Source organism: Lontra canadensis, unplaced genomic scaffold (assembly GCF_010015895.1).
Source record: "Lontra canadensis isolate GAN:19392208 unplaced genomic scaffold, GSC_riverotter_1.0 scaffold38, whole genome shotgun sequence".
Taxonomy (NCBI): Eukaryota; Metazoa; Chordata; class Mammalia; order Carnivora; family Mustelidae; genus Lontra; species Lontra canadensis.
Window position 1 is genome coordinate 11,629,870 of NW_022631032.1, and position 26,400 is coordinate 11,656,269.

The 26,400-nt window shown below is 35.1% G+C and overlaps 1 protein-coding gene across 3 annotated transcripts in view; it reads left to right on the forward strand.

The window, feature by feature from the left end:
• STAG1 (stromal antigen 1) overlaps positions 1–26,400 on the forward strand; it is a 425,489-nt gene that overhangs the window by 115,944 nt on the left and 283,145 nt on the right. For 2 of the 3 annotated variants that reach the window (XM_032869634.1, XM_032869635.1), the window contains 2 exons: positions 9,219–9,328; positions 19,780–19,882. In XM_032869634.1, the coding sequence (XP_032725525.1) occupies positions 9,300–9,328; positions 19,780–19,882 (132 nt within the window). In that variant the 5' untranslated portion in view covers positions 9,219–9,299. The remainder of the gene's footprint in view (positions 1–9,218; positions 9,329–19,779; positions 19,883–26,400) is intronic. The other variant, XM_032869636.1, reaches the window with a different exon arrangement.

Below are 26,400 nucleotides of genomic sequence, written 5' to 3' on the forward strand. Positions count from 1 at the left end.
GAGTGCATGACAAACAGATGGAGATACCAAATGTTTAAGAAAGGGCATTGTTCCTCTTATCTGTGTGTACACATGCACTCTTGAATACATGTGCTTAAATCCACATAAAATTATAAGATTGTCCAGAGAAAAAGATATTACAGCATATGGACATAAATTAGCATCTGTTGAAAACATTAAACTGTTTATAAGCTATTTACTTTTTTTTTTCTTTTTAAGGACACTTTGTTTTTAAGAGCAGTTTTAGGATCATAGCAAAATTGAGCAAAAGACACATGAACTTCCTTTACCTTTTGTCCCCACATATATACAGCCTCCCCACTATCAATGTCTTGCCACCAGAATGGTACATCTCTTCAGTACCTCACTGACACATCATTATCCTCCAAAGTCCGTAGTTTGCGTTAGGTTTCACTCTTGGTGTTGTATGTTCTGTGGGTTTTGATAAATGTATAATGACATGTCCATCTTTATGATATTATATAAAAACTTTCACTGACCTAATATTCCTCTGTGCTCTTTTCTTCCCTTCTGCCCCCTAACTTCTGGCATATCTAAAATTTTTACTGTTTTCATAGTCTTGCCTTTTCCAGAACGCTATGTTGCTGAAATCATATAATATGTAGCAGTTTCAGATTGGCTTCTTTCCATTAGTAACATACATTTAATATTCCTCCATGTCTTTTTCATGGCTTGATAGCCATTTCTTTTTAGAGCTGAGTAATATTTCATTGCCTGCATATACTAGTTTGTTTATTCACCTCCTGAAAGCTTGTTTGCTCCATGTTTTGATGTTACTAAAGAAGCTGCTGAAAACATCTATATGCAGGTTTTTGTATGGAGATGTTTTCATTTCCTTTGGATAAATACCTTAGGAGCATGATTGCTGGATTATGGGCATATATTTTTTTTTAAGGTTTTATTTATTTATTTATTTGATACACAGAGAGAGATCACAAATAGGCAGAGAAGGCAACAGGTCGAGAGAGAGGGGGAAGCAGGCTCCCCGCTGAGCAGAGATCCTGATGAGGGGCTCGATCGCAGGACCCTGAGATCATGATCTGAGCTGAGGGCAGAGGCTTAGCCCCTTGAGCCATCCAGGTGAACCGCTGGATCATATTTTAAGAATATGTTTAGTTTTATAAGAAGCTGCCAAATTGTCTTCCAAAGTTGCTGTATCATTTTATATTCCTGTTGCTTCACATCCTCACCAGATTTTGGTTTTGTCAGTGTTCTGGAGTTTTGCCATGCTAGTTGGTGTGTAAAGGTAGCTCACTTTTTTTTTTTTTTTTTTTTTTTTTTTAAATTTGCAGTTTCCTAGTGACATAGATGTTTGAGTATTTTTTCTTGTTTTTCTGCCATGTATCTTCTTCATTGAGGTATTGGTTTAGAAATTATGCCCATATTTAAATAGGTTGGTTGTTTTTTTATTGTTGGGGTTTTAAGAATTTTTTGATACTTCAGAAGTTAGAAAGACAAAACGTTTTTGCAAATATTATTTCCCAGTTTGTGAGTTGTTTTATCACTTTTGCGGAGGAGAATTTTAAAATTCTAATGAAGTCCAGTTTGTCAAAAGATTTTTTCATAGCTTTACCTTTGGTGTTGTATCTAAAAACTCATGATCATACCCAAGGTCATCTAGATTTTCTCCTGTGTTACTTTCTAAGGGTTTTATACCTTTTTTTTTTTAAAAGATTTTATTTATTTATTTATTTATTTATTTATTTATTTATTTATTTGACAGAGAGAGCGCGTGAGATCACAAGTAGGTGGAGAGGCAGGCAGAAAGAGAGGGGGAAGCAGACTTCCTGCTGAGCAGAGACTCTATCCCACAACCCCGAGATCATGACCTGAGCTGAAGGTAGAGGCTTAACCCACTGAGCCACCCAGGTGTCCTGGGTTTTATACTTTGGAGTTTACATTTAGATCTGATCCATTTTGAGTTACCTGTGATGAACGTAAGATCTGTGTTTAAGGGTTTTTGTTCTTGATGTTAGTTTTTTGTTTGTTGACATCTAGTTTCCTGTGTTGAAAACACTGTCTTTTATCTGTGGTATTATCTTTCCTCCTTTGACAAAGATTGGTTGACTGTATTTGTGTGGGTGTATTTCCAGTCTGTCTATTCTGTTCTATTGATCTACTTGGGATTTTGGTATAGTCTTGATTACTGTAGTTTTATAGTAAGTTGGGTAGTGTCATTCTTTTAACTTTGTTCTTCTCTCTCAGTACTGTGTTGATTATTCTGGGTCTTTTTGCCTTCCTTGTAAACTTTAGCATCAGTTTGTGATATACACAAAATAATTTGCTGGGATTTTAATTGGGATTATGTTGAATCTCTAGATCTATTTGGGAAGGACTAATGTCTTGACAATATTGAGTCATCTTATCTGGGAACGTGAAATTGGTATCCATTTATTTAGTTCTTAGATTTTGTTCATCAGAGTTTTACAGTTTTTCTTACACAGGTCTTGCGCATATTTTGTTGAATTTATACCTGTTTTCTCTCTTTTTTTGGTGCCAAGGTAAATGTCATTGTATTGTTAATTTCAAATTCCAGTTACTCATTGTTTGCTTATATGAAAGGTATTTTATATATTAACCTTATATCCTGCAACCCTACTATAATTGCTTATCAGTTCCAAGAGGGTGGGGTTTTTCTGGGGGAGGGGTGTCTTGTCTTTTCCATTTTCTGCATAGATAGTTGTGTAGTATGTGTACAAAGGAAGTTTGATTTCTCCTTTCCCAGTTTGTGTACCTTTTATTTCCTTTTCTTGTCTTAACTGCGTTTGCTTGAACTTCAGAATAGTGTTGAAAAGGAATGGTAAGAAGGAGTTGTCCTTGTTTTTTTCCTGTTCTTAGTGGGAAAGTTTCTAGTTTCTCACAGTTATATCGGTTGTTAGCTGTAGGATTTTTATAGATGTTCTTTATCAAGTTGAGGAAGTTCTCCTTTATTTTACTTGCTGAGAGTTTTATTAAAATCACAGACGTGTTGGATTTTGTGAAAATGCTTTCTGTTCATTTATTGATACTACCACATGATTTTTCTTCTTTGCCTCTTGTGTGATAGGTTTCATTACTTGATTTTCATATGTTAAGTAGTTGTGCATACCTAGGGTAAATCCCTCTTAGTTGTGGTATACAGTTCTTTCAGTACATTTAAAATTCTTGATTTGCTAATATTTTTTTGAGGATTTTTACATCTTTGTGAGAGATACTGCTCTGCGGTTTTCTTGTAATGTCTTTGGTCTTGGTATTAGCGTGATGCCCTCATAGATTAAGTTAGGAAGTGTTTCCTCTATTTATGTCTTTTGGAAGATGTACAAAATTTGTGTAGCTTCTTCCCTAAATGTTTGGTACAATTCATTAGTGAACCCATCTGGGTCTAGTGGTTTTTTGTCTTGGAAGGTTATTAGTTATTAATTAAGTTTCTTAAAATAGAACTATTCATGTTTTTTATAGGTAGTGTCGTTCAGGGACTTGGTCTGTTTCCTCTAAGTTACCAAATTTCTGGGAATTGTTCACAATATACCCTTTTATCCTTTTAATGTCCTCGGATTCTGTAATGATATTTCTTCTTTGATTTCTCATTTTAGTAATTTGTGTCTTACCTCTTTTTTTCTTAATTAGCATGCCTAGAGGTTATTGATTTTTTGATCTTTTTGAAAAAAACTTTTGCTTTCATTTATTTTCATTGTTGATTCACTGTTTGCAACTTCTTTGATTTCTCCTCTAATCTGCTGCTTGCTTTTGCTCTTTTTCTAGTTTCGTAAGATGAAAGCTTATTAAATGATTGATTTTAGATTTTCTCTTTTCTATTGTAGGCATGCAATGCTATAAATTTTTCTCTAAGCACTGCTTTTGCTGCACCTATAAATTTTATTAAGTTGTATTTTAGTATTCATTTATCTCAAAATATTTTAACATTTCTATTGAAATTTCTTTCACTTGTTTTACTTAGAAGTGTGTTTTTGATCTCCAAGTATTTTAGGATTTTCAGCTTTCCTTTTGGTGATGATTTCTAATTTCATTGTAGTGTGAAGTATATACTGTATGATTTTTTTTTTAAAGATTTTATTTATTTATTTGACAGACAGAGATCACAAGTAGGCAGAGAGGCAGGCAAAGAGAGGAGGAAGGAGGCTCTCTCTGAGCAGAGAATCCAATGCAGGGCTTGATTCCAGACCCTGGGGTAATGACCCCAGCCAAAGGCAGAGGCTTTAACCCACTGTACCACCCAGGTGCCCCTACACTGTATGATTTTTATTTTTTCAGATTGTTAATGTGTATTTAATGGCTCATAATATGGTCAGTCTGATCAGTGCTGTGAGGTTGAGAAGAATGTGAATTCTGCTGTTAATAGATGAAGTAGTCTATTGATGTCAGTTATATCCAATTGATTGGTGAAGTTACTGAGTTTGCCTAGGTCCTTACTGATGTTCTGCCTGATATTTTCTAGTTTTGCCATTTAAAAAAAAATCTCTTATAATTTTGACAAAATAAGGGAAACTGCTCTTTGTACTTTATTTTGAGAGTGAGAACTGATTGGAGAAATGGAAGCAGTAATCAGGTCAGCATAGAGAAAAAAATTCTTCATTATGAGAAGTGTACTTAGATACTAGAAAAAATGCCAGAGAGAGGTGGGGGTGGGGGCAGGAGGAAGGGATGTTCTTTTATGTAGGGTATCTTTGAAACCAAGCTAACTCTGAAAAAATGGGGAATTTTCATTCTTGAAAATAAAATTTAACACAATGCCTAGCATATAGGTACTACTCAGTAGATACTTACTTAATGTTGGGTGTCCTCAGTAGTAAGGAAAAAAAGACAATCTGGTTACAACCAGTTTAAAGAAGACGACCTGTAAAAACAATAGATTCATATGTGGCCAAGGAGGATTTATAAAATTGATAGAACTTTAGAATAATGTTAGGATGGCTTCTGAAAAATACTAAGTATAAACAAGGCTTTTAAAACTATAGTTAGAACAAAATAATTAGATTAAGGGTTGGCATAATGTTAAGGGAAAGGCTAGAACTCATCATTTATTTATATATTCTCCACTGAGGGAAATAGTTCTAAAGCTGTACAGAGTACACAAGGCAAAATGTACAGATTTCTAAGACAGAGTTGGATGTGCTCAGTAAAATGAGACACTCAATGAAAACAGTGAGTAGAGGATAAGAATGCACCAGATTATTGTTCTTAAGTAAAATCTCCATGAATTCAAATTTTCAAAATCTTGCAAATGTCCCCCAAATCGTCATTAGACATCTTGGTATATGATCTGAAAGCCTAGGGTGGACTTTCTTTTCAGAGCATGGTGGTTACAGAGCAGGAAGGGTGTACTGATATGTTTTTCCTTTAAAGGTGTATTGGTATAAAGCTAAATCTGTGGTACTTTAAATAAGCTTCAATATATAGTGAGTATATTTTTATATTTAACTAATTCAACATATACTGGTGAGAGGAGTGTATATTGGTACAGTATTTTTAGAGGGAAATTTGGCAGTAAAAAATTGTATGAATGTTTTATAAATGTTCATCACAAGGAATCTGTCCTACAAATAACGTTTATGTAGTTGAGAAAGGATAGATGACAGTATTGTATACGGTGGTAAAAAATTAGACACATGCTAAATTTTCACTGAAAAATGGCTTAAATACTTTTACAGAATCATTTTAAAACATATATGTATTAAGAAATAATAATTAAAACAAATGAGGTAGAGTGCCCACAGTGCTTTCCTTAGTGAAAAATGCAGATTGCATGGCAATACATGAAACATTCCATTTTTGTGTTTCTTACGTAAAATTTTGTAAGCTTGTATGTTTATAGGAATTAGGTAAAATGAATCTTCTGATTTTGTTCTTTTTCCAGGTTTTGGTTCTTATAGTTCCTTTTTCTTTTCCTATTTATTTGAGAATAATTTCAGTAATTTCTATAAAAAATTCTGGTTGGATTTTAAAGAAAAGTGTTAATTTGTATGCAGCATATACCCCCAGTTTCTCTTAAGCTGTCTCTTTTTAGTTAGTCTCTTCTCCCCCAACCTCTTACAACCATTGATCTGTTCTCTGTACTTTTCTATAATATCTCATAAATGGAATTATATAGTATGGAGATAGTCTATGCACTTGAAATTCATAAATGTTGTGGCATGTATCAGTCAGTAGCAGTCTTCCTTTTAATTGTATGGTAGTATTTTTTTAAAAGATTTTTAAAATTTATTTGATGAGGGAGCAAGCACAGAAGCACGGGAAGCAGCAGAGAGAGAGGGAGAGAGTGAGTGAGCGAGAAGCAGGCTTTCCACTAAGCAGGGAGCCTATGCTGAGCTGGATCCCAGAACCCTGGAATCAGGACCTGAGCCAAAGGCAGATGCTTAACCAGCTGAGCCAACCAGGCGCCCCTGTTTGATAGTATTTCATTGTATAGATGTACCATATTATATATCCAATCACTTGCTTTAGGCCATTTGGGAGATGTTTCCAGTTTTGGGGAATTAGGAATAAAGCTGCTATAAACATTTGAATGTATGTTTTTGTATATGAATGTAAGCTTTCTTTTTACTTCGACAAATACCTAGGAGAGAGATTTCTCGGTCATGGTTAATGTATATATAACTTTTTAAGGAATGGCCAACCTTCAGTTTTTCATTCCCTTTAGCCATATGTGAAATCTCCTGTTGTTTTGTCCCCTCACCAACACTTGAAATGGTCTTTTTAATTTTAGTCATTCTCACCTCTCACACGACCCCTGAGATCACAACCTGAGCTGAAACCAGGAGTCAGAGGCTTTAATCGACTGTGCCACTGGGTGCCCCTCTTTTGCTTTCTTCTTTACTCTCTTGATAGTGTCCTTTGATGCACAGAAATTTTTTATTTTTTTTAAACATTTATTTGAGAGGGAGCATGCATGTACTTGTGACCAGGGGAGGGGTAGCGGGAGAGGAGACAGAATCCCAAGTGGACTCTTCGCTGAGTGCGGAGCCTACTGGGGGTTTGATCCCATGACCCATGAGATCACGACCTGGACCAAAACCAAGAGCCAGACTCTCATCCAGCGGACCCACCCAGGTGCCCCCACAAGTTTCTGATTTTGATGAAGTCTGTCTTACCTGTTTTTTCTCTTGCTGCTTGTGCTCTTCGTTTCATATATAAGAAATTAATGTCACATTAACTTATACCTGAAGGAAAAACTCTTACATTCCTGGAATAAATCCCACTTGCCCATGGCATATATTACATGAAGTTTTTACTCTGTGTTTTCTGAAAAAGTTTAATAGTTTTAGCTTTTACATTTAGATGTTTGATCTATTTTGAGTTAATTTTTGTATATGGTGTCTGGTCAGCGTACAGCTTCGTTCATTTGTATGTAAATGTCTACTCTTCCTAGTATCATTTGTTCAAAAGACTGTCCTTTCCATGTTGTATGGTCTTAGCACCTTTGTGAAAATTCATTTGACAGTGTATGTGAGGGTTTATTTCTGGGATCTCTTTCATTGTTCTTTGTCTTTATGCCAGAAACACAGTATTGATTATTGTCACTTTGTGGTTAAGTTTTGAAATCAGGAAGTATGAGACCTCCAACTGTGGTCTTCTTTTTCAATATTGTTATGGCTTTTAGGAGTCTCTTCCTTGAGATTCCATATAAATTTTGGATGGAATTTTCTATTTCTGCAGAAATGTAATTGGGATATTGATAGCAATTGCATTGAATTTGTACATTGTTTTGGATAGTGTTGACCTCTTAACAATAATAAATTTTCCCATTCACGAGCAGTGGATGTCTTTCCATTTACTGGTGTCTTCTTTCATTTCTTTCAGCAGTGTTTTGTAGTTTTCAGTGTACAGGTCTTTCACCCTGGTTGTTTATTTTTTATTACTATGTTTTTAAACAATTATTTTTTAAAGATTTATTTATTTAATTGAGAGAGAGTGAGAGAAAGGGCAAGGGGAGGGGCAGAGGGAGAGGAAAAAGCAGACTCCTCGCTGAACAGGGAGCCTAATGCCGGACTTGATCCCGGGACTCCGGGGTCATGACCTGAGTCCAAGGCAGACGCTTAACTGACTGAGCCACCCAGTGGACTTGGTTGTTTATTTTTAATTATTTTATTCTTTCTAATAGTATTACAAATCGAATTTTTCCTTTCTTGCCTTCTTGATTTGTTCATTGTTAGTGTACAAAAAAAACCCCAACCAAATTGTTCATAGTAATTTTTGTATCCTGCACCATTGGTACATTATTCAGTTCTAATAAACGCAGTGGATTTTTGTATGTTATTTGTACCCTGCAACTTTTCTTTACTAGTATTTTATTGCTGTTGATTCTCTGAGATTTTCTGTATATAAACTATTATGATGCCATTTGTGAATGCAGATAACTTAATTCTTTTCTGTTTAGGTGTAATTCATATCTCTTTCTTGACTAATTGTCTCTTGTCTCTTGCTAAAACGTATAGTGGTACATTTTTAAAGGTGTCGTGAAAATGGACATTATTGTTTTCTTCCTGATTTTAGGGGGAATGCTTTCATTTTAGTCTTTCACTATTGATGAAGCTACCTATGTATTCTTCATAAGTGGCCTTTATCATATTAAGAAGGTTCCTTTTTTAGTTTTTTAAAATGTTTTTATTATGAAAGAATATTTGGCTTTTTGGTTTCCCTTGAGATTGTGCCAGATGCTTTCTTTTGTAATTTGAGATGATCATGTAGCTCATTTTTCTTTCTGTTAATGTATTAAATTGACCACTGTTTTTAAGTTGAATCACTCTTACATTCCTGGAATAAATCCCACTTGCCCATGGCATATATTACATTGAATATGTAGTTGGATTCTGTTTGCCAGATTTTTTGTTTTGTTTTGTTTTGTTTTTAGGATTTTTACATCAGTATGTCTGTTCAGATTTTCTATTTTTCTTGGGCTAGTTTTGGCAGTTTTTATATTTCTAGGAATTTGTCCGTTTAACAATGGGTTATGTGATTTATTGGCATACAACTGTCCATTCTAATAATCTTTTTATTTTCTGTAAGGTGGATAGCAATATCCCACCTTCACCTGTGAGGTGATGGATATGTTAATTAATTTGATGAGAAGGAGTCCTTCACAATGTATATGCATATCAAATCATGTATACTTTAAATATCATGCAATTTTATTTGTCAGTTATACCTCAATAAGCTGGAAATAAAATAATTTTCTTTCTTTTTCTTTTTTTTAATAACAGGATTGACTTTGAGGTTATTTAAAAAGTTTTGAGTTGGACAGCTTGGTTCTTTTGCTGCATTGTGGAAAGACCTCTTCAGCAATGATTACTTCAGAGTTACCAGTGTTACAGTAAGTATTACAGTTTTCTTATTTTTTAAAAAAATACCACATTTTTGTATATGAAATGCTTTTTTTAATGACACAGATCAGATAGGTTCTCTGATAGTTGAGCAGTATGTCTGAAATCAAACAACTATTAGATTGTGTAATTACCATATCTGTGCATGGCCCTTGCTGTAGTAATATCCGTATTTTTGTGTTATTGAGCAAAGATGTTACTCTCCTTATCAGGGGTTAGCATACTGTGACCCATGGACCAAGGCTGGCATGCTGCCTGGTTTTTATAAAAATTTTTTATAAATTTTTATAAATTTGTACAGAGCCATTCTTACTCTTTTATAAATTGTTTAACTGCTTTTGTGCTACAAGTTGTGATAGAGAATGAATTGCCTACAAAGTATGAATATTTTTTTGGGCCATTTTGTTGGACCATTCATTATATACAGAAGTATATAAACTATCCTGTATCATACTGTTTCTCTAACACATACCCTCCCACCTCCCCCACCTTCCTTTGCTGAGATTGTGATTGTTGGGCCATTCTGGTTGCATTGGCATTTTTAGTAGTATCTCATTAGATTTGTTGGAATTGTAGGATGGATCTAGAATCGGGTCTTATTTTGTATTCTTTGGGAAATACAATTAGTGTAGTAGCAGATACTTTCTCTTTTGTAGGTTTCATCAGGATACAAATTAGGAACCTACATACTGTGATCCTGTATGATAACAATGGTTTAGATATAATGAGAGTGATCAACGGTTTATGTAATTATTTATATTTTTATTGTCCTGGTTCATTTATATATCTCTTTACTAAGAAATTGTAGGCACCTTTTACTTCATTTTCTGGCTTTGTGTTTTTCCTTCAGGTATCTAAGACAAAAAGGTGTCTAACTGTCTTTACCTGCTTGAAAAACTATCCATACCTATCTTCCTTTTTTCCCCCAAATACAGGAGATAAAATTTAAGCCCTTTCTAAGTACTTAACTCGTGTCTTAATACTTCTTAACATAAAGATTTTTGGAGGTCTCCACATAATATTTTCTTTCTTTTTTTAAATCTTTGTCCTGCCAGCAGTTCCTACTTAACTCTGCTCTTACCTGGCAAGCTCACTAATATTATAGGTCTTAGCTGATGTGTCATGCCTCCAGCAAAACTCTTCTTTCCCCTCAGAGTTGGGGTAGGTGTCCTCCTGTGGTTTTGTAATGTTCTTTGCTTTTCTTCTAGTACCATACTTTAACATAATGTTTTATAATCCTTGTTTCTGCCTAAACTGCACTTTTTTATCTTATACTATTAGTTATTAGGTAGGCCCAATAGAAATATGTCTTTGATTAAATATGGAACAGAGATTGTATTTAAATACATGTTGCATTTAAGGAGAAGTTACATTGACACAATAGTATTTAACATCATTTTTTTGGTGAGTAACTGAATTTTTTTCATTAAAATATAAGCCTGTATTATGATTATGGGTAGTGGATAGTGGTAATCTGTTAGGTGGATAAATGAACTTTGCTTTCAGTCTGTCAGTGGGAGATTGTACTCTTGGTCAAGTTGAGAACTAAGGAACGTATGTTGGGGGCATACAGTTCTCTGAGGATTTTGACAGATATTATAACAGCAATATGTTACCTTCTTTATTCCAGCCAGCCAGCAATACCATGTCTGCATTGTAAGTGAAAGGAAATATATTTCTTAGTATTTGTAAACTTCAGTTTCCATCATTTGTAAAGTGAAGACTGTATATTAGAAATTGATCTTGGGATGCCTGGGTGGCTCAGTCGGTTGGAGTGTCTGACTTTTGATCTCATAATTTTGCGTACAAGCCCCATGTTGGGCTCCATGCCATCTTTTTAAAAAAAGAGGGAGGAAAAAAAATGATCTCTAATGATCTCCTCAAAAACAAAAATATTTTGACCCAGCAGTTCTTAATGTTTAGTTCAGTAATGATTAAGTATACACGAGAACCAGTGAATGACCTTTTAAATGATTTTTTTTTAAGATTTTATTTATTTGTCAGAGAGAGAGAGAGAGAGCACGCGCACAGGCAGACAGAGTGGCAGAGGGAGAAGCAGGCTCCCTGCGGAGCAAGGAGCCCGATGCGGGACTCGATCCCAGGACGCTGGGATCATGACCTGAGCCGAAGGCAGCCGTCCAAACAACTGAGCCACCCAGGCGTCCCGTGAATGACCTTTAAAAAAATTTTTTTTGTGACCTTGTTATTTCTTAGCTTATTTAGATAATGTTATCACTGATGAATTTGTCACCTTTGTGGTGTTTACTGTTAGGCATTGTGAAATATTACCAGTTACCACATATTTTTATATTCTGCTACATAGTACAGTATCTGAAGGTATGTTAGGTTCTTGAGAGAAAGAGCATGTAGTAGAGATTCAGTCCATGTTTTCATGAAACTTATGTAAATAGGCATTAGTGAAGTAATCACAAATATATAGATCTGCCATTGAGGTGCTAGGATGATAAATTAGAGAATTTTGTGAGAATTTTACCACGAGCCTTGATTTAGTCTACTCTTCTATGGAAAAGAGTTGAGCTTAACTCTGAAGCAGAGGAAAGGTTTGGGAAGAAGAAGAGATCAGAGTATTAATTTCAGATTGAAGGAATGGCATGTACAGAGACCCTGAGTTAGGAGGACTCATGGTATGTTTGAGAGACTGAAATAAAGCTCTTCTTTCTCTTTTTTCTTTTTTTTCAGGGTTGGGGATGGAGATTGACATGAGATTAAGGCTTGTGAGTAGAGTGGGGCTATATCATACAGGGACCTGTTTAAATGATATTAGGAATTTTGAATTTTTCTTTTTAGGGACAGTAAGAAGTCAGTTTAGGATTTTAAGCGTGGAAGAGATGCATGGGATAGATTTAGAAAATCACTCTTGGGTAGGATAGTGATTATTTGGGAGGGACAACAGTAGAAGCAAGGAGACCTTTTAAGAGGAGGGTATTGCAGTATGCAAGCCAGTTATATTGACAACTTGAAGTGGTTACAGTGCAAATGGAGAGAGGTAGACAGAATTTAGAGTTTTAGGGAATAAAAATTCATTTTTATAAGATTTGATCTGGTTCTTCCATTCTCTTATCTTCTGTCTAGTAGTAGTATAAATGTGAACATTAAACATTGGCACGGTGTTTGTAGGTTTTTTGCAGCAGTTGGTCAAAGTTTGAATTTTTGATCAAGGATTCTGTGCCTGTCCTAGAGAGCAATTTGTTACTATATAATGAGAGTTAACTGTACAAGATAATTGTTTCAGCTCTTTAATAGTTTAAAACTAAAGACAGTCTGAGTGCTCACGGATAGGGAAGTAATTAAATAAATTTCATATGTATTATGAAGCATACTGTATTATGAAGCATACTATTCCAGAATTCTGTTTATTTGCATGGAAGATTCCTATTAATTAAAAAATTTAAAACAAATATAGTTAGAAGAAGAAAATAAAACAATGAAATAAATTGTATTTTGATATGTATTTATATATGCAAAATCATAAATATTTATGGCAGGGTAGTAGTCAAACTGTTATTCAGTTTGGGATTCAGAGTTAGGGAAACTCTTCCTTGTATTCTTATATCCTCACTATTGCTTGAAGTAAAAAAAAATATATATGTATTCTTGTATATTCTAATAAACACACATATACACATATACTAATTGGAATGTATTAGTAATTTGTTGATAATAGCTATCATCTTTTAAACTGGCTGCAGTTGGCAGAATTAGAAAATATATTGTACTTTTCTCTTTTATCAGTAAAGTGTAGTGCTCAAGGATAAATTATTTTCACTAATGGGTTATGTAATATGCTAGAACAGACATGTTCCTATAGTTGCTTTCTGACTGAAAGCATCAAAAGCACTAGTAGATTCTGTCCACACAAGAGAAAAAGATAACATAATATTTGCAGTCTAGTATGCTAGACATAGAGATAGAGAATTCAGGTTTACCTAGAGATCTAAATATACTATGCCACATACTAGGTATGTGACTATAAACAAGATAATCACATTTTCAGATCTTTCATTTCTTTGTATTGATATAGTATGTTTTCTTATAAGGTTTTTGTACATGCTTGTTGTAGATAATGTATATAAGTAGCACACAGTATATGTCAACATAATCTTTTTGGTCTGTATTGAGGAAAAATGCAGTATGATTTATTATTTTTTAGTGACGATGAATAAGATGAGCTAGATCAGGAATTGACTATTGCTAGTGGCTCAGAGTTCTGTTTTTATGAATATTATTGGACTACAGACTGGTCCATTCACTTATATTATATGTGGTTGCATTCAGGCTATGATGGTAGAGTTGAATAGTAGATAGACAGACTTTAAGACCCTGAAGTGTTACATATTTACTATGTAGTCCTGGACTAGATCAATATTATTTATAATTTTAATTTTATTTTTTAAAAAGTTAAAAAAAAACACAACTTTCATTCCAGTATAATGAATATACATTGTTATAGTAGTTTCAGGGTAAAATACAGTGCTTTTGTGAATCCCTTCACTGACTTTTATAGACATAACTTATTTTTACTGCTTCCTACTTTTCCTACTCTTGCTTTATGGTATTTCCCTCCATTTAAAAAGTCCCCTTTTAACATTTTTTGTAAAGCTGGTTTAGTAGTCATGAATTCCTTTAATTTGTGTGTGTCTGAGGAACTATTTCTCCTTTTATTTTGAATGATAGCCTTGCTGGATCGAGTATTTGTGGTTGCAGGTCTTTTCCCTTCTGCACTTCCTTTCAGTGACGATATATTATGCTATTCTCTTTTGGTCTGCAAAGTTTCTGCTGAAAAATCAGCTCATTGCCTGATGGAGTTTTCCTTGTATATAATTGTTTCCTTTTCTCTTGCTACTTTTAAAATGCTCTCTTTATCAACTACTTTTTGCCATTTTAATTACTATGTGTCTTGGTAGACACCTCCTTGGATTGATTCCGGGGGAGAGGGCTTTCTCTACCTCCTGAATATGGATTTCTTGTTTCCTTTCCCATATTCAGGAAGCTTTCCACCATATTTCTTCAGATAAATTTTATTCCCCGTTTTCTCTCCTTTCTTTTTCGGGGTTCCCTATAATGCAAATGTTATGCTTATTGGTGTCACTGAGTTACTTAAGTCTATTTTTTTTTTTTTAAAGATTTTATTTATTTATTTATTTGTCAGAGACAGAGAGAGTAAGAGCGCACAAGCAGGGGGAGCAGCAGGCAGAAGGAGAAGCAGGCTGTCCACTGAGCAAGGAGCCTGATGTGGGACTCCATCCCAGGGTCTGAGGATCATGACCTGAACCAAAGGCAGATGCTTAACCAACTGTGCCATCCAGGCATCCTGCTTTAGTCTTTTTCCATTTATTATTATTATTATTATTATTTATTTTTCTTTCTCTCTCTCTCCTGTTCAGCTTCATTGTTTTTCATTAATCTGTCCTCCAGGTTGCTGATACATTCTTCTGATTCCTCTAATCTACTATTTATTCCCTCTAGGGTATTTTTAATTTTAGTTAATGAGTTTTTCATCTCTGAATGGTTTTTTTTTATATTTTCTACCTCTTTGTTAAGGCTCTCTTTGAGTTCCTGTACTCTTTTTTTCAAATCTAGTGAGTATCTGTTACTTTAAATCTTCTCTCAGGCATATTACCTCCATTTCATTTTAGGTCTCTAGCTGTGATTTTTGTCCTGTTCTTTTATTTGGGACACATTTCTCTGTCTCCTCATTTGTGTCTTATGTTTTATCTCTCATGTTTTAGAAAAGTCAGCTACATCTCCTCCTATTGAAAGTAATGGCCTTATGAATAAGATGTCCTCTAGTTCCCTACAGTGCATTGTCCCCTAATTATCCAAATCTTTGGTTTCAGGGGTGTCTTCTGTAATGTTGCATGCACTTTGCTGTTGTGGGTGAGCTGTATTTGCCTTCAGTTTGGTCCTCTGTAATGGTTCTTCCTGCCTGTTGTGGGCAGAGTTTAGTTCTTTGTTATTAGTGTGCCTGTCTGGGTGGCCTTGGGATTGAGTTAGGTCAGACCAGGCATTTGCCAGAGCTCCAGTAGCATCAGACTGCAGGTACTATCCCTGTGTTGACCCACGAGAAGCTTTCATTGGTGGGAAGTGCCTGCAGGGACTTCCAGGGACTGCAGGTGGGAAGTGCCTGTAGTCAGATCAGCTGTCTGCCCCAAGTCCATTGCCTGTGCTGCAGTCAAACTGGTATGTGTGGTTTTCTTCCCCTTTACCCAGGGCAGGAGTCACTTTGCCTTGTTCCTAGTCCCTGCTGGGGCTGTTAGTACAATTCCATACCTATGATACAGCTTTGTGTAGACTCCTTTGGAGGTGGGCCTGGAGGGGGCAGGTCTACAGGAAAGCATGGGGGTAAGGGTGCTGTTAGCAAGCTAGATGGAGAGTGTGTTCATCCTGGTTCTGTATGTGTCCATGTATCTAGGCTGAGTAAGAGAGAGGGAAATGGCGCCTGCCAGCTCTTCTGTTCTTGGAGGAGTCTCCCAAACATCCGTACCCCTTCAGCATATTCACTGAGATTAGAAAACAAATCTCCCTTCCTTAACCCAAGTCATTTTTCAGACTGCTGCTTCTGCTCTGTATCTCCCTGGAGCTGTTTGTTACTGCTATTTCATGCGGCCCCCCCCCACCCCCCCGCCCCGCCCTTAAGGGCAAGGATTCCAGTTTCCCATTGCCCTCCAGCTCTCCCAGATGCAGCCTGCTAATTTTTAAAGTTTCTGGTATTAAGCCCTGGTGATGGTGAGAACTTGCAAAGTTAAGCCCCTCTGGTTTTTAAAGCCAAATGTTACGGTGATTAGTCTTCCTAGTATGGGTCCTCCATGCATGGGGTGCCTTGTGTGCTTGGTATGGTATCTGTTCTACTCTCCTGTCTGTGCTGGTGGCTTCCTGACCTCCCTTAGACAGTCCTGTGGGTCTATTTGGCTCCCAGCAAATCTTTGCCTTTCCTATCGTCTTTGATGTGGCCTCTTCTCTAAATTTGCCTGTGGGGAGTCTGTTCTAACAGTCTTTTGGTCGTTTTCTGGGTTATGTAATCTTGATGTGGGTGGTTTCTAGGTGTATCTGTGGGTTGATGTGAGCCTAGGATCTTTCTACTCTCCATCTTCCTCAGAAATCTCAGTCTTTTTTCTTTTTACAGTTTTAAAGATTTTATTTTTATTTATTTATTTGACAGAGATCACAAGTAGGCAGAGAGGCAGGCAGAGAGAGAGGAGGAAGGAGGCTCCCTGCTGAGCAGAGAGCCAGATGTGGGGCTCGATCCCAGGACCCTAGGATCATGACCTGAGCTGAAAGCAGAGGCTTTCATTTCACCCACTGAGCCACCCCGGCACCCCTCTTTTTACAGTTTTAAATACCAGATCACCTTTGAAGATTTGCAAATAAGAAATACTGCAATGTTAAGAATCTTACTGGCAATACGTCATGTAGAATGCCTTGCATGAGGGAACTAGAAATAGTTAAGTTGAAATTAATTCAGGGTATTATTATTCATGATTATTATGGTAATAATCATGGAAAGAATTGGAGAATTATTATATGGGGGGACGTCATGGGAACACTTGTTAGCTCATGGCACAAGAGGAAGATTGATATGATTCTAGGAGTATGAGTAAGACAGGATAATGATGACCATGATAAATTTGCATAACAACTTAAAGTACACTTATGCATTAACTAAATAAATCAGTTAATTATATTGCCTTGAGCAGAGAGCTAGAAATAAGTCAGTCTTGCACTTAATTTTATATGTGGTATTTGGTAAATTTGATGTGGCATTCAAAGAAGCATGTTACATGTGACTTAAAAATCTTGAATTGTAGATGATCAGGACTGTTTTTAAAACCTTTTAAAATTTAAATTCAATTTAATTAACATATAGTGTATTATTAGTTTCAGGGGTAGACTTTTTGATTCATCAGTTGCATATAACACCCAGTGCTCATTACATCAAGCACCCTCCTTAATGCCCATCACCCAGTTACCCCATCCCATCACCCATCTCCCCTCCAGCAGCCCTCGTTTGTTTCCCATAGTTAAGAGTCTCTTATGGTTTGCCTTCCTCTCTGTTTTTATCTTATCTTTCCTTCCCTTCTCCTGTGATCCTCTGTTTTGTTTCTTAAATTTCACATTTGAGTGAAATATATATATTTGTCTTTCGCTGACTTATTTCACTTAGCATAACACCCTATAGTTCCATCCATGTCATTGCAAATGGCAAGATTTCATCCTTTTTGATGGCTAAGTAATACTCCATTGTGTGTGTGTGTGTGTGTGTGTGTGTGTGTGTGTGTGTGTCTGTGTACACATATATATACATATACCACATCTTCTTTATCCATTCATCTGTTGATGGACATCTGGGCTCTTTCCATACTTTCACTATTTTGGACATTGCTGTTATGAACATTCAGGTGCATGTGCCCCTTCAAATCAGTGTTTTTGTATCCTTTTGGTAAATACCTAGTAGTACAATTGCTGAGTCATAGGGTAGTTCTATTTTTAATTTTTTTGGGGAACCTCCCTGTTGTTTTCTAGAGTGGCTGCATGTTTGCATTCCCACCAACAGTGAAAGAGGGCTCCCCTTTCTCTGCATCCTCTCCAACATCTGTTATTTTCTAAGTTGTTAATTTTAGCCATTCTGACTTGTGTGAGGTGGTATCTCATTGATTTTGATTTGTATTTTTCTGATGTTGAGTGACGCTAAGCATTTTTTTCATATGTCTGTTAGCCCTTTGTCTTCTTTGGAGAAATGAGAAATGGGTGATCAGGTCTATTGATAATGTATTGAAGTGATAGAAGTTATACATCAAGTGGATGAGATCTCCCATTGAGTGTGGTATAAAGGGAAGAGTAGCAGACAGTAAAGAAATAAGCTTTAGGCACCCGACACAAAGAGGAAATGATACTGAGAGCATTCAGTGAAGCAGATGGAGAAATAATAGATTGTATGTTGGACTCCCCTTTGCTGTATTCCTTTTATTGTATTTGCAGTTTTATGCATATCCTTTATACTGTTAGTAACATAAAATTTAATGAAGAAGTTGTTCATACTATATATATCTTTTCAGTGGTATGCTAGAGCCAGCCTGTACTGTCTTGGAGAGTTAAATATTAAATTTACAGGAATTTTGTGACCCAGTGAAATTAACATTGTCATTATAAAAAGTTAAGCTTTATGTACTTAAAATTAAATAAATCATATTAAAAATAAATGTAACAAATCCTCAAATTCACCACTTTCTAATTATTTTATATATTACTATTTTATATGTTCTTGAAGTTTTTATTTACACCTATTATATTTTTATGGTAGAAATACTTTTTAGTGGTGTACTATTACTGTTTATTACTTCTCAAGTCTGTTGATACCATTTTGGCAATTTGAAATTGTGGTAGGAGTATTTACATTGCAAAAAGCAGCAAACACTACAGATCAGGGCTCAATTTATTATTTTGTCATTTGTCTGTAGACCTAATGTGATGAAGTTATTGTTAAGAATGTAGGTTAAATTTAGGGACGCCTGAGTGGCTCAGTTGGTTAAGCAGCTGCCTTCAGCTCAGGTCATGATCCCAGCGTCCTGGGATCGAGTCCCACATCAGGCTCCTTGCTTGGCGGGGAGTCTGCTTCTCCCTCTGCCTCTGTTGCCACTCGGCCTGCCTGTGCTCGCGCGCTCTCTCTCTCTCTGGCAAATAAATAAATAAAATCTAAAAAAAAAAAATATATTAAAAAAAAAAAAAAGGAATGTAGGTTAAATTTAAAGGTATACCAGGTTTATAGCCATTATGTTATAATAACACTCATAGTGAGAAGTATTCTTCTAGTATTTGAGAACTGTTACTGATTCAGTAAAGAAGTTGTGATCTTTCATGTCAGAACTGTGTTCATCAGTTGCAACCAAAGGTTAGGTATGGATACAAGAGTGGTAAAATTATCATTTTATGTGAATGGATTAGCTATATGGAATTTATAATAAAAATATTGTGTATTTTTTTGTCAGTAAATTGTTATATATCCTTTATATCAGTAACATTTTTAATCATATTTTTTTGAAGAGGCAGTTAAACTTACTAGCACACTATTGACTTTCCTGATTTTACAGAATGAACAAAATTCCTCTTAAGAGTTAGTTATTTTGGGTTGATGAATTTATCTTCTACAACTGAATTTTCATTTATATTTTTTATAGCAGCTGCCGTTTCCACAGTCATTTCCTTCTCTTTGTTTATCTATTAATTTGGAGATTCATGTCACTCAGAGTTATGGGATATAGACAGGAAGTATAACATTTTCAGTTTCCTAAAGATTTTTTCTGGAAGTGGAAGAAAAAACACTTCTTATCAGCCATATTCCAGGAGGTAAGGAAAGTAGTGGAACAGAACTGCATTGTATATATGAATTAATTTGTTTGCTAAAATAATATATCACGTTTTCTAGGGATTCAACTAATGAAACTACTGCCCATTCTGATGCTGGCAGCGAACTTGAAGAGACAGAGATCAAAGGAAAAAGAAAAAGGGGTCGTCCTGGTCGGCCTCCAGTATGTATTATACTTGTCTTTGTTCTTGTAATCGTTACTGAGTAAAGGGGCTTGATAGAAGCTGTTTGTTAATTCTAGTTCTCTTAATACATATTAGAGATTCTTGGAAACTTTGCTTCATGAATTGGATTGACAGTGATCAGGAAAGTAATTTGATTTTAGTATCTTTTTTGCTCTCCATGCTTCACTTGTACATAAATTATGATCCATGTAAAGACATGGAGAAGATGATTAATATGAAATGAAATGTAGTTAGTTATGACCTCCTTGCATTTTAGGTGCAGCTCTGATGTCTTGTGACCTCTTAAGTGTGCATTTTGGTAGTATTATTTGGGATTTTGGCCTAGTGTGAGAATATATTCTCATTGATATATGATTGAGAAGTTTAGAAGTATTCTGGATATCTGTACTTCGAGGGGATATATTTATTTATATATATATTTTATTTGTTTGTTTGTTTTAAGATTTTACTTATTTATTTGACAGAGATTACAAGTAGGCAGAGAGGCAGGAGGGGCGGGGTGGGGGAAGCAGGCTCCCTGCTGAGCAGAGAGCCCGATGTGGGGTTCAATCCCAGAACCCTGGGATCATGACCTGAGCTGAAGGCAGAGGCTTAACCCACTGAGCCACCCAGGTGCCCCTCTTTATATATTTTTTGAGTACACCAGTCATCATTCAGTTTAAGGTAGCATAAGCTCTCAGAGACAGTATCACTCACCATGTCAAGGTTTAAGGTTTGTACTATTCTGCACTCATTTTTATGATATGATTTGGTATTAGCAATTTTTTCTCTATTTTATGAAAGTTCTTATTATGGAACATTTCACACTCCTTTTGTGAGAGGCATAATACTATAATGAACTCTCCGTATAACCATTACCCAGCAACAGCAGCTATCAAGTCATGGCTTTTTCATTTCTCCACCCCTTATTTCCTTCCTATTTTATTTTCAAGTTCATATAGACATCATTCCATCTATAGATATTTCAGAATTCATTTCTAAAAGATACGAGCTTGCTTTTTCTTTTTAAAATTTTTATTATTGAAGTATAGTTGACATACAATGTTTTATTAGTTTCAGGTGTAAAACATAGTGATTTGACCATTCGATATATGATGCAGTGGTCACCATGATAAGTGTAATTACCACCTGTTACTGTACAGTGTTAGTACAATATTATTCACTATATTCCCTAAGCTGTATTTTTTATCCTTATGACTAATCTAGTTTATAACTAGAAGTTTGAATCCTGTAGTCCCCTTTACGTGTTTTGTTCATCCAGCCCCCCAGCCTCTTCCCCTGCCCCTTTGGCAACTACTACTTTTTTCTCTATATTTATGAATCTCTTTGTCTTCTTTGTTTTGTTTTTTTAGGTTTCACATATAAAGGAAATCATGTGGTATTTGTCTTTCTCCATCTAACTTATTATCAGTGGACAATTTAGGTTTTTTTCTGTATCTTAGCTATTTTAAATAATGCTACAATTAACATAGGGGTGCATATATCTTTTTGAATTAGTCTTTTCATTTTCTTTGGGTAAATACCCACCAGTGGAATTACTAGGTCATATGGCATTTCTATTTTTTAATTTTTTGAGACTGGTTTTCATAGTAGCTGTACCAGTTATATTTCCCACTAACAGTACATGAAAGTTCCCTTTCTCCACATCCCTGCTTAGCACTTGTTATTTCTTGTTTTTTTGATGCTAGAATTCTAATGGATGTAATGTGATACCTTATTGTGGTTTTGATTTGCCTTTCCTTTATTATTATTAATATTCAGCATCTTTTCATGTGTCTCTTGGTCATCTGTATGTCTTCTTAGGGAAAGTGTCTGTTAAGGTCCCCTGCTCAGGACTTGATTATCTTTATTTAACAACAAATATCATTAGCATATCTCAAGATAAAAATATCGTGTAAAATCACCAAATAATGACCTTAAAGTTTATAATCCTTTCATAAATACGATTTTAAAGTATAGTTTGTTGGTTTGAATTATGCAAATGAAATTTACTTGTTGCAGTTGATGGTAATATTAATGGTAATATTAACCAGTTATTATAAATATGTCCTTGTGACTTTTTATGTTACTGCTATTCTATTCATGTTTCTTAGCCTCAGTTTTTAATTAGCTTCAATTAATCTTTATAACCTTTCATTTTTTAGCACAGTCTTAAATTTGAAGGTTAGAGGGATGACGTGTACTATTTTCTCTACACTCTTACATTCCATCTTTATTTAAAAGGAAAAAATTGCGGTGGAAAAGGCATAATATTAAAATCACTCTTTATATTACTTATCAGTTTTGTTAGAATATTTGGTGGTAGAATATCCATTATGAAAGCATTTTGGGAAAAGAAAAAGAGTTTCATACTCAGATGCTGGAGACTGTCTACTTCTCCTTACTATCACTATATGATTTTTCTGAGGCTATAGGTATGTTACATTGTTTTCACTAGGATTCATGAGTTATAGGTGCAAATTGGAAGTAAGACTAAACTTGCTTGAAGGTAGGAGTATGAACTGCCTATATGATTACTTATCTGAATTTGTTTTCCTCCAGTTGAAATTCTTAACTTCGTAAGATTCAGATTAAGTGCTTCCTTCTTCAAGAATGCCTTTTTTCCCCCTAAAGAGAATTTATCACCCCTTTAGCGAGCTATTACGTTGTTATTATAGAATGTGTCTTAATTTTGATGTGTCTGTAGCTGTATCCCTATAACATTTTTGCTTTTCTTGTTGAAAAGGTGTACGCATATCCAGATTTAGCTCCTTGTGGTTAGAAATATGATTTAATTTTTACTAAAATTAAATTTACTAAAATTACTAAAATTGATATACCATAATCTAATAGATAAATAGTACATTTTCATCTCATGTTTATAGAATTGAAAAAGAGTTTGGAGGGTAGGATAGTGCATTCTGGAAACTTGTGTTAGATTTTAGTCCATATTTTCATACTCCTTAGTTCACATGGGTATCTGTACTTACTTCCACCTGCCTCAAGTCCATTTCTTGATCTTGGAAACAACACAACTTCCCGAATTTCTACCCTGGCTTTGCACTAGGCTGATGCTATTTATGTCATTTAATTGTAACGTCAGTACTATGAAATAGTCTTTTTTTTTTCTTTTAAGATTTTATTTATTTATTTATGAGAGAGTGCGTGTAAGCACAAGCAAGGGGAGAGGCAGGCAGAGGGAGTAGCAAGCTCTCTGATGCGGCACTTGATCCCAGGATCATGACAAGAGCGGAAGGCAGAGGCTCCACTGACTGAATCACTCAGGCGTACCTGAAATAGTCTTAGATGTAGTTTACAAGGCAGAAAACAAAAGTATGAAGTGGTAATTTGCTGAGGTCCCACACAGCATATAAGTAGCAAAGCTAGGTTTTATTTTTATTATTTTTAAGATTTTTATTTATGTATTTATTTGACAGAGAGAAATCACAAGTAGGTAGAAAGACAGGCAGAGAGAGAGAGGGAGAAGCAGGCTTCCCCCTGAGCAGAGAGCAAGACCCTGAGATCATGACCTGAGGCAAAAGCAGAGGCTTAGCCTGCTGAGCCACCCAGGCACCCCCAAAGCTTGGTTTTAAACTTGTATCTTAAACTCCCGAAGTCTTTCTGTCAAGAATGCCAAAATGCCAAGCCATTAATTTATATTGAGAGGTGTCTTTGTCAGATTGATCAGATTTACATATGCTCCAGTACCTTTTCTGAAGATTGCTTCAGACAGTTTTAGTCAGTTGGCTCCATTTTGGACAATTCTGAGTTTTGATTGATAAATGCTTTGTATAGCTATTATAATAATACTGTTTATATTTTCTAAGACTTCATGATCTCTGATTTTGTTTGTTTACTCAGCCATATGAAAACAAATAGTGTTAAGGATTTTCTGTTATGGGTAGTATTTTTTTCATTTTTAAATTCTTACAGAGCATCGCATTATTGGTATTTCTTTTTGGTATACTATTAGGTGTTATTAAACCACTCTTATATTGTAGTTGTCCTAATTCATATTCGTAATTGTAGCTCTCTATTCAAATGATTAACGGTCTCTAAAACACTGTATCATGTTTATACTAACCCTATGATTATATTAACAGTTTAAAAAACATCATTTCCTTTGTCAACTGACCCACTACTCCTTTGGTGATCACATCCAGTCTCTTGACTTTAAATACCATGTATAAGTTTATGTCTCCCAGATTTATGTCTCCAGGCTGGACTTTACCCTAGACTCCAGAGTTATTCAGATGTCTATTGAGTTCCTTCCTTTAGAAATTTAATGGGGCCACAATGTTTAAAAAACCAAACTCCCAAGCTGCCTATCCCCCGCCCACCTCTTTTCCATAACCGTGTCTTCCACCCTTTAGTTGCTCAGGCATTAAAGCTGTAGTCATCTTTGATGTTTTCTTTCTCCCCTGTATTCAGTATATCAGCATATCCTGTCTAATCAATTTTCGAATAGAGTCAGTAATTTTTTACTACAAAACTGGCTTAAGCCACCATCATACTTTTGCTGAATTCTGTTAGGCTTGCACCTTATATTAGGGCCCTGTCTCATCATCTTCTTGTCACATCCCTTCTAGGTGGTATTTTAAATTGCAAATCCTCACTCCTACCAAGGAGACTTATACACTTGGAAGAAGGTGATTGTGTGTGTGTGTGTTCCCCTCTTTCCACAACACTTGATTTCTAACATAATATACATTTTACTTATGTATTTATTGTCTGTCTCCACCTGGTAGAAGATAAGGTAGGGATTTTTATCTGCTTTGTTTACTGCTGTGTACTAGTGTCAGACTTTCAGTAAGTATGAATATATGAATGTTAATTTTGTTAAACTGTCACTTTTTTTCCCCCTGGTGTTTAAAATTCTTTTATTTTGAAATAATTTCAGATGGAGAAAATTTGCAAGAATTTTACAAAATTTTCTATGCAGATTCTTCATACAGATTTTCTACATATTAGCATTTTGCTTTGTTTTATCCTATTTTTTCCTCTCTCTATATACATATACATGTAAGTATATATTTTTATATATGTAAGCCGTACAGTATCCCTCCCCCTTATCTACAGGGGACCCGCAGTGGATGCCTGAAACTGCAGATTGGAACAAATAGTATATATACTATTCTTTTCCTATATATACATATCTAGGATAAAGTTTAGTTTTCTTTATTTAGTTATTGAGACAGAGCATGTGTGCACGGAAGTGAGGGTGAGGAGCAGAGGGAGGAGGGAAAGAGAGAATCTCAAGCAGGTTCCATGTTCAGAGCAGAGCCCTACACTGTGATCAGTCTCATGACCCTGAGATCATGACCTGAGCTGAAATCAAGAGTTAGATGTTTAACTGACTGAGCCACCCAGGCACCCCAGTGAAGTTTAATTTATAAGTTAGGCATATTAAGAGATAATAACAAAAAAAAACAAAAACAATTAAAATAATATTCTATAATAAAAGTTACATGAATCTCTCTCAGAATATCTCATTGTAATATACTCACATTCTTGTGATGATATGAGATGAGAAAATACCTACATGATGTGATGAAGCAAGGTGAATGATGTAGGTATTGTTTTACAGTGTTAACCTACTATTGATATTCTGATAAGTCAGAAGGAGGATCACCTGCTTCTGAACTGGGCTTGACTGTAAGTAATTCAGACTGAGGAACGTAAACTATGAATAAGGGAGTCTATTATATTATTTATCTATAATTACTTTTGAAGTGTTTGAGAGGAACAGACATGGTGCCACATTACTCCCAGTGCTTTTGTATGGATTTCCTTAAAATCAAGGACACTCTTTTATACAACCACAGCACAATTATGAAAATGAGGAAAATAATATTGATATAACACTATTATCTGTACATTTCGTTCAGTTTTTACTGGTTGTCTTAGTAATACCCTAAGGAAAGAAAAAAAAATGTTTCTTCCTGGGTCAGAAATCAGTCCAGGATTTCATTTTGCTATTAGTTGTCATGTAAATCAACACATCTGTAACATAACCTATCTTTAGTCTCTGGTTTAATGTTTTATTAAGGATTTTGTTTTCTTTGTTCTATTTAAGTGACAGCCTGAACTTGTATTCTCAGAATTATTGACTTTAATATTTGCCTTGGCTGAAAAAGAAAGGTATCTAAAAAGAAAGTTTTTACTTTAATTTCTGTATATTCATGCACATGGAAAATGGGAGAATATATAAGAAAATATTAAGCATCAGAAGAACAGGGTTAATAGGTAAATTTGTAAGAGTTCGATCTCCTAAATTACATGGTACTTTTATGTAGAATATTATGAATTTCATGACATTTAAATATTTTACATAATTTTTAATGGCTTTATGGTATTTTGTACCAAATTATTTACTCCCCTATCATCAAACATTTATATTAAAAGTCCTTCATTAATCTAACCCATAATGATGTAAACTATCTCACAAATTCATTTTCCATGCTGATATAAACTGGCTCCCAAATAAAATTTGCTCGATCTTTTGATCTTTTTTTAA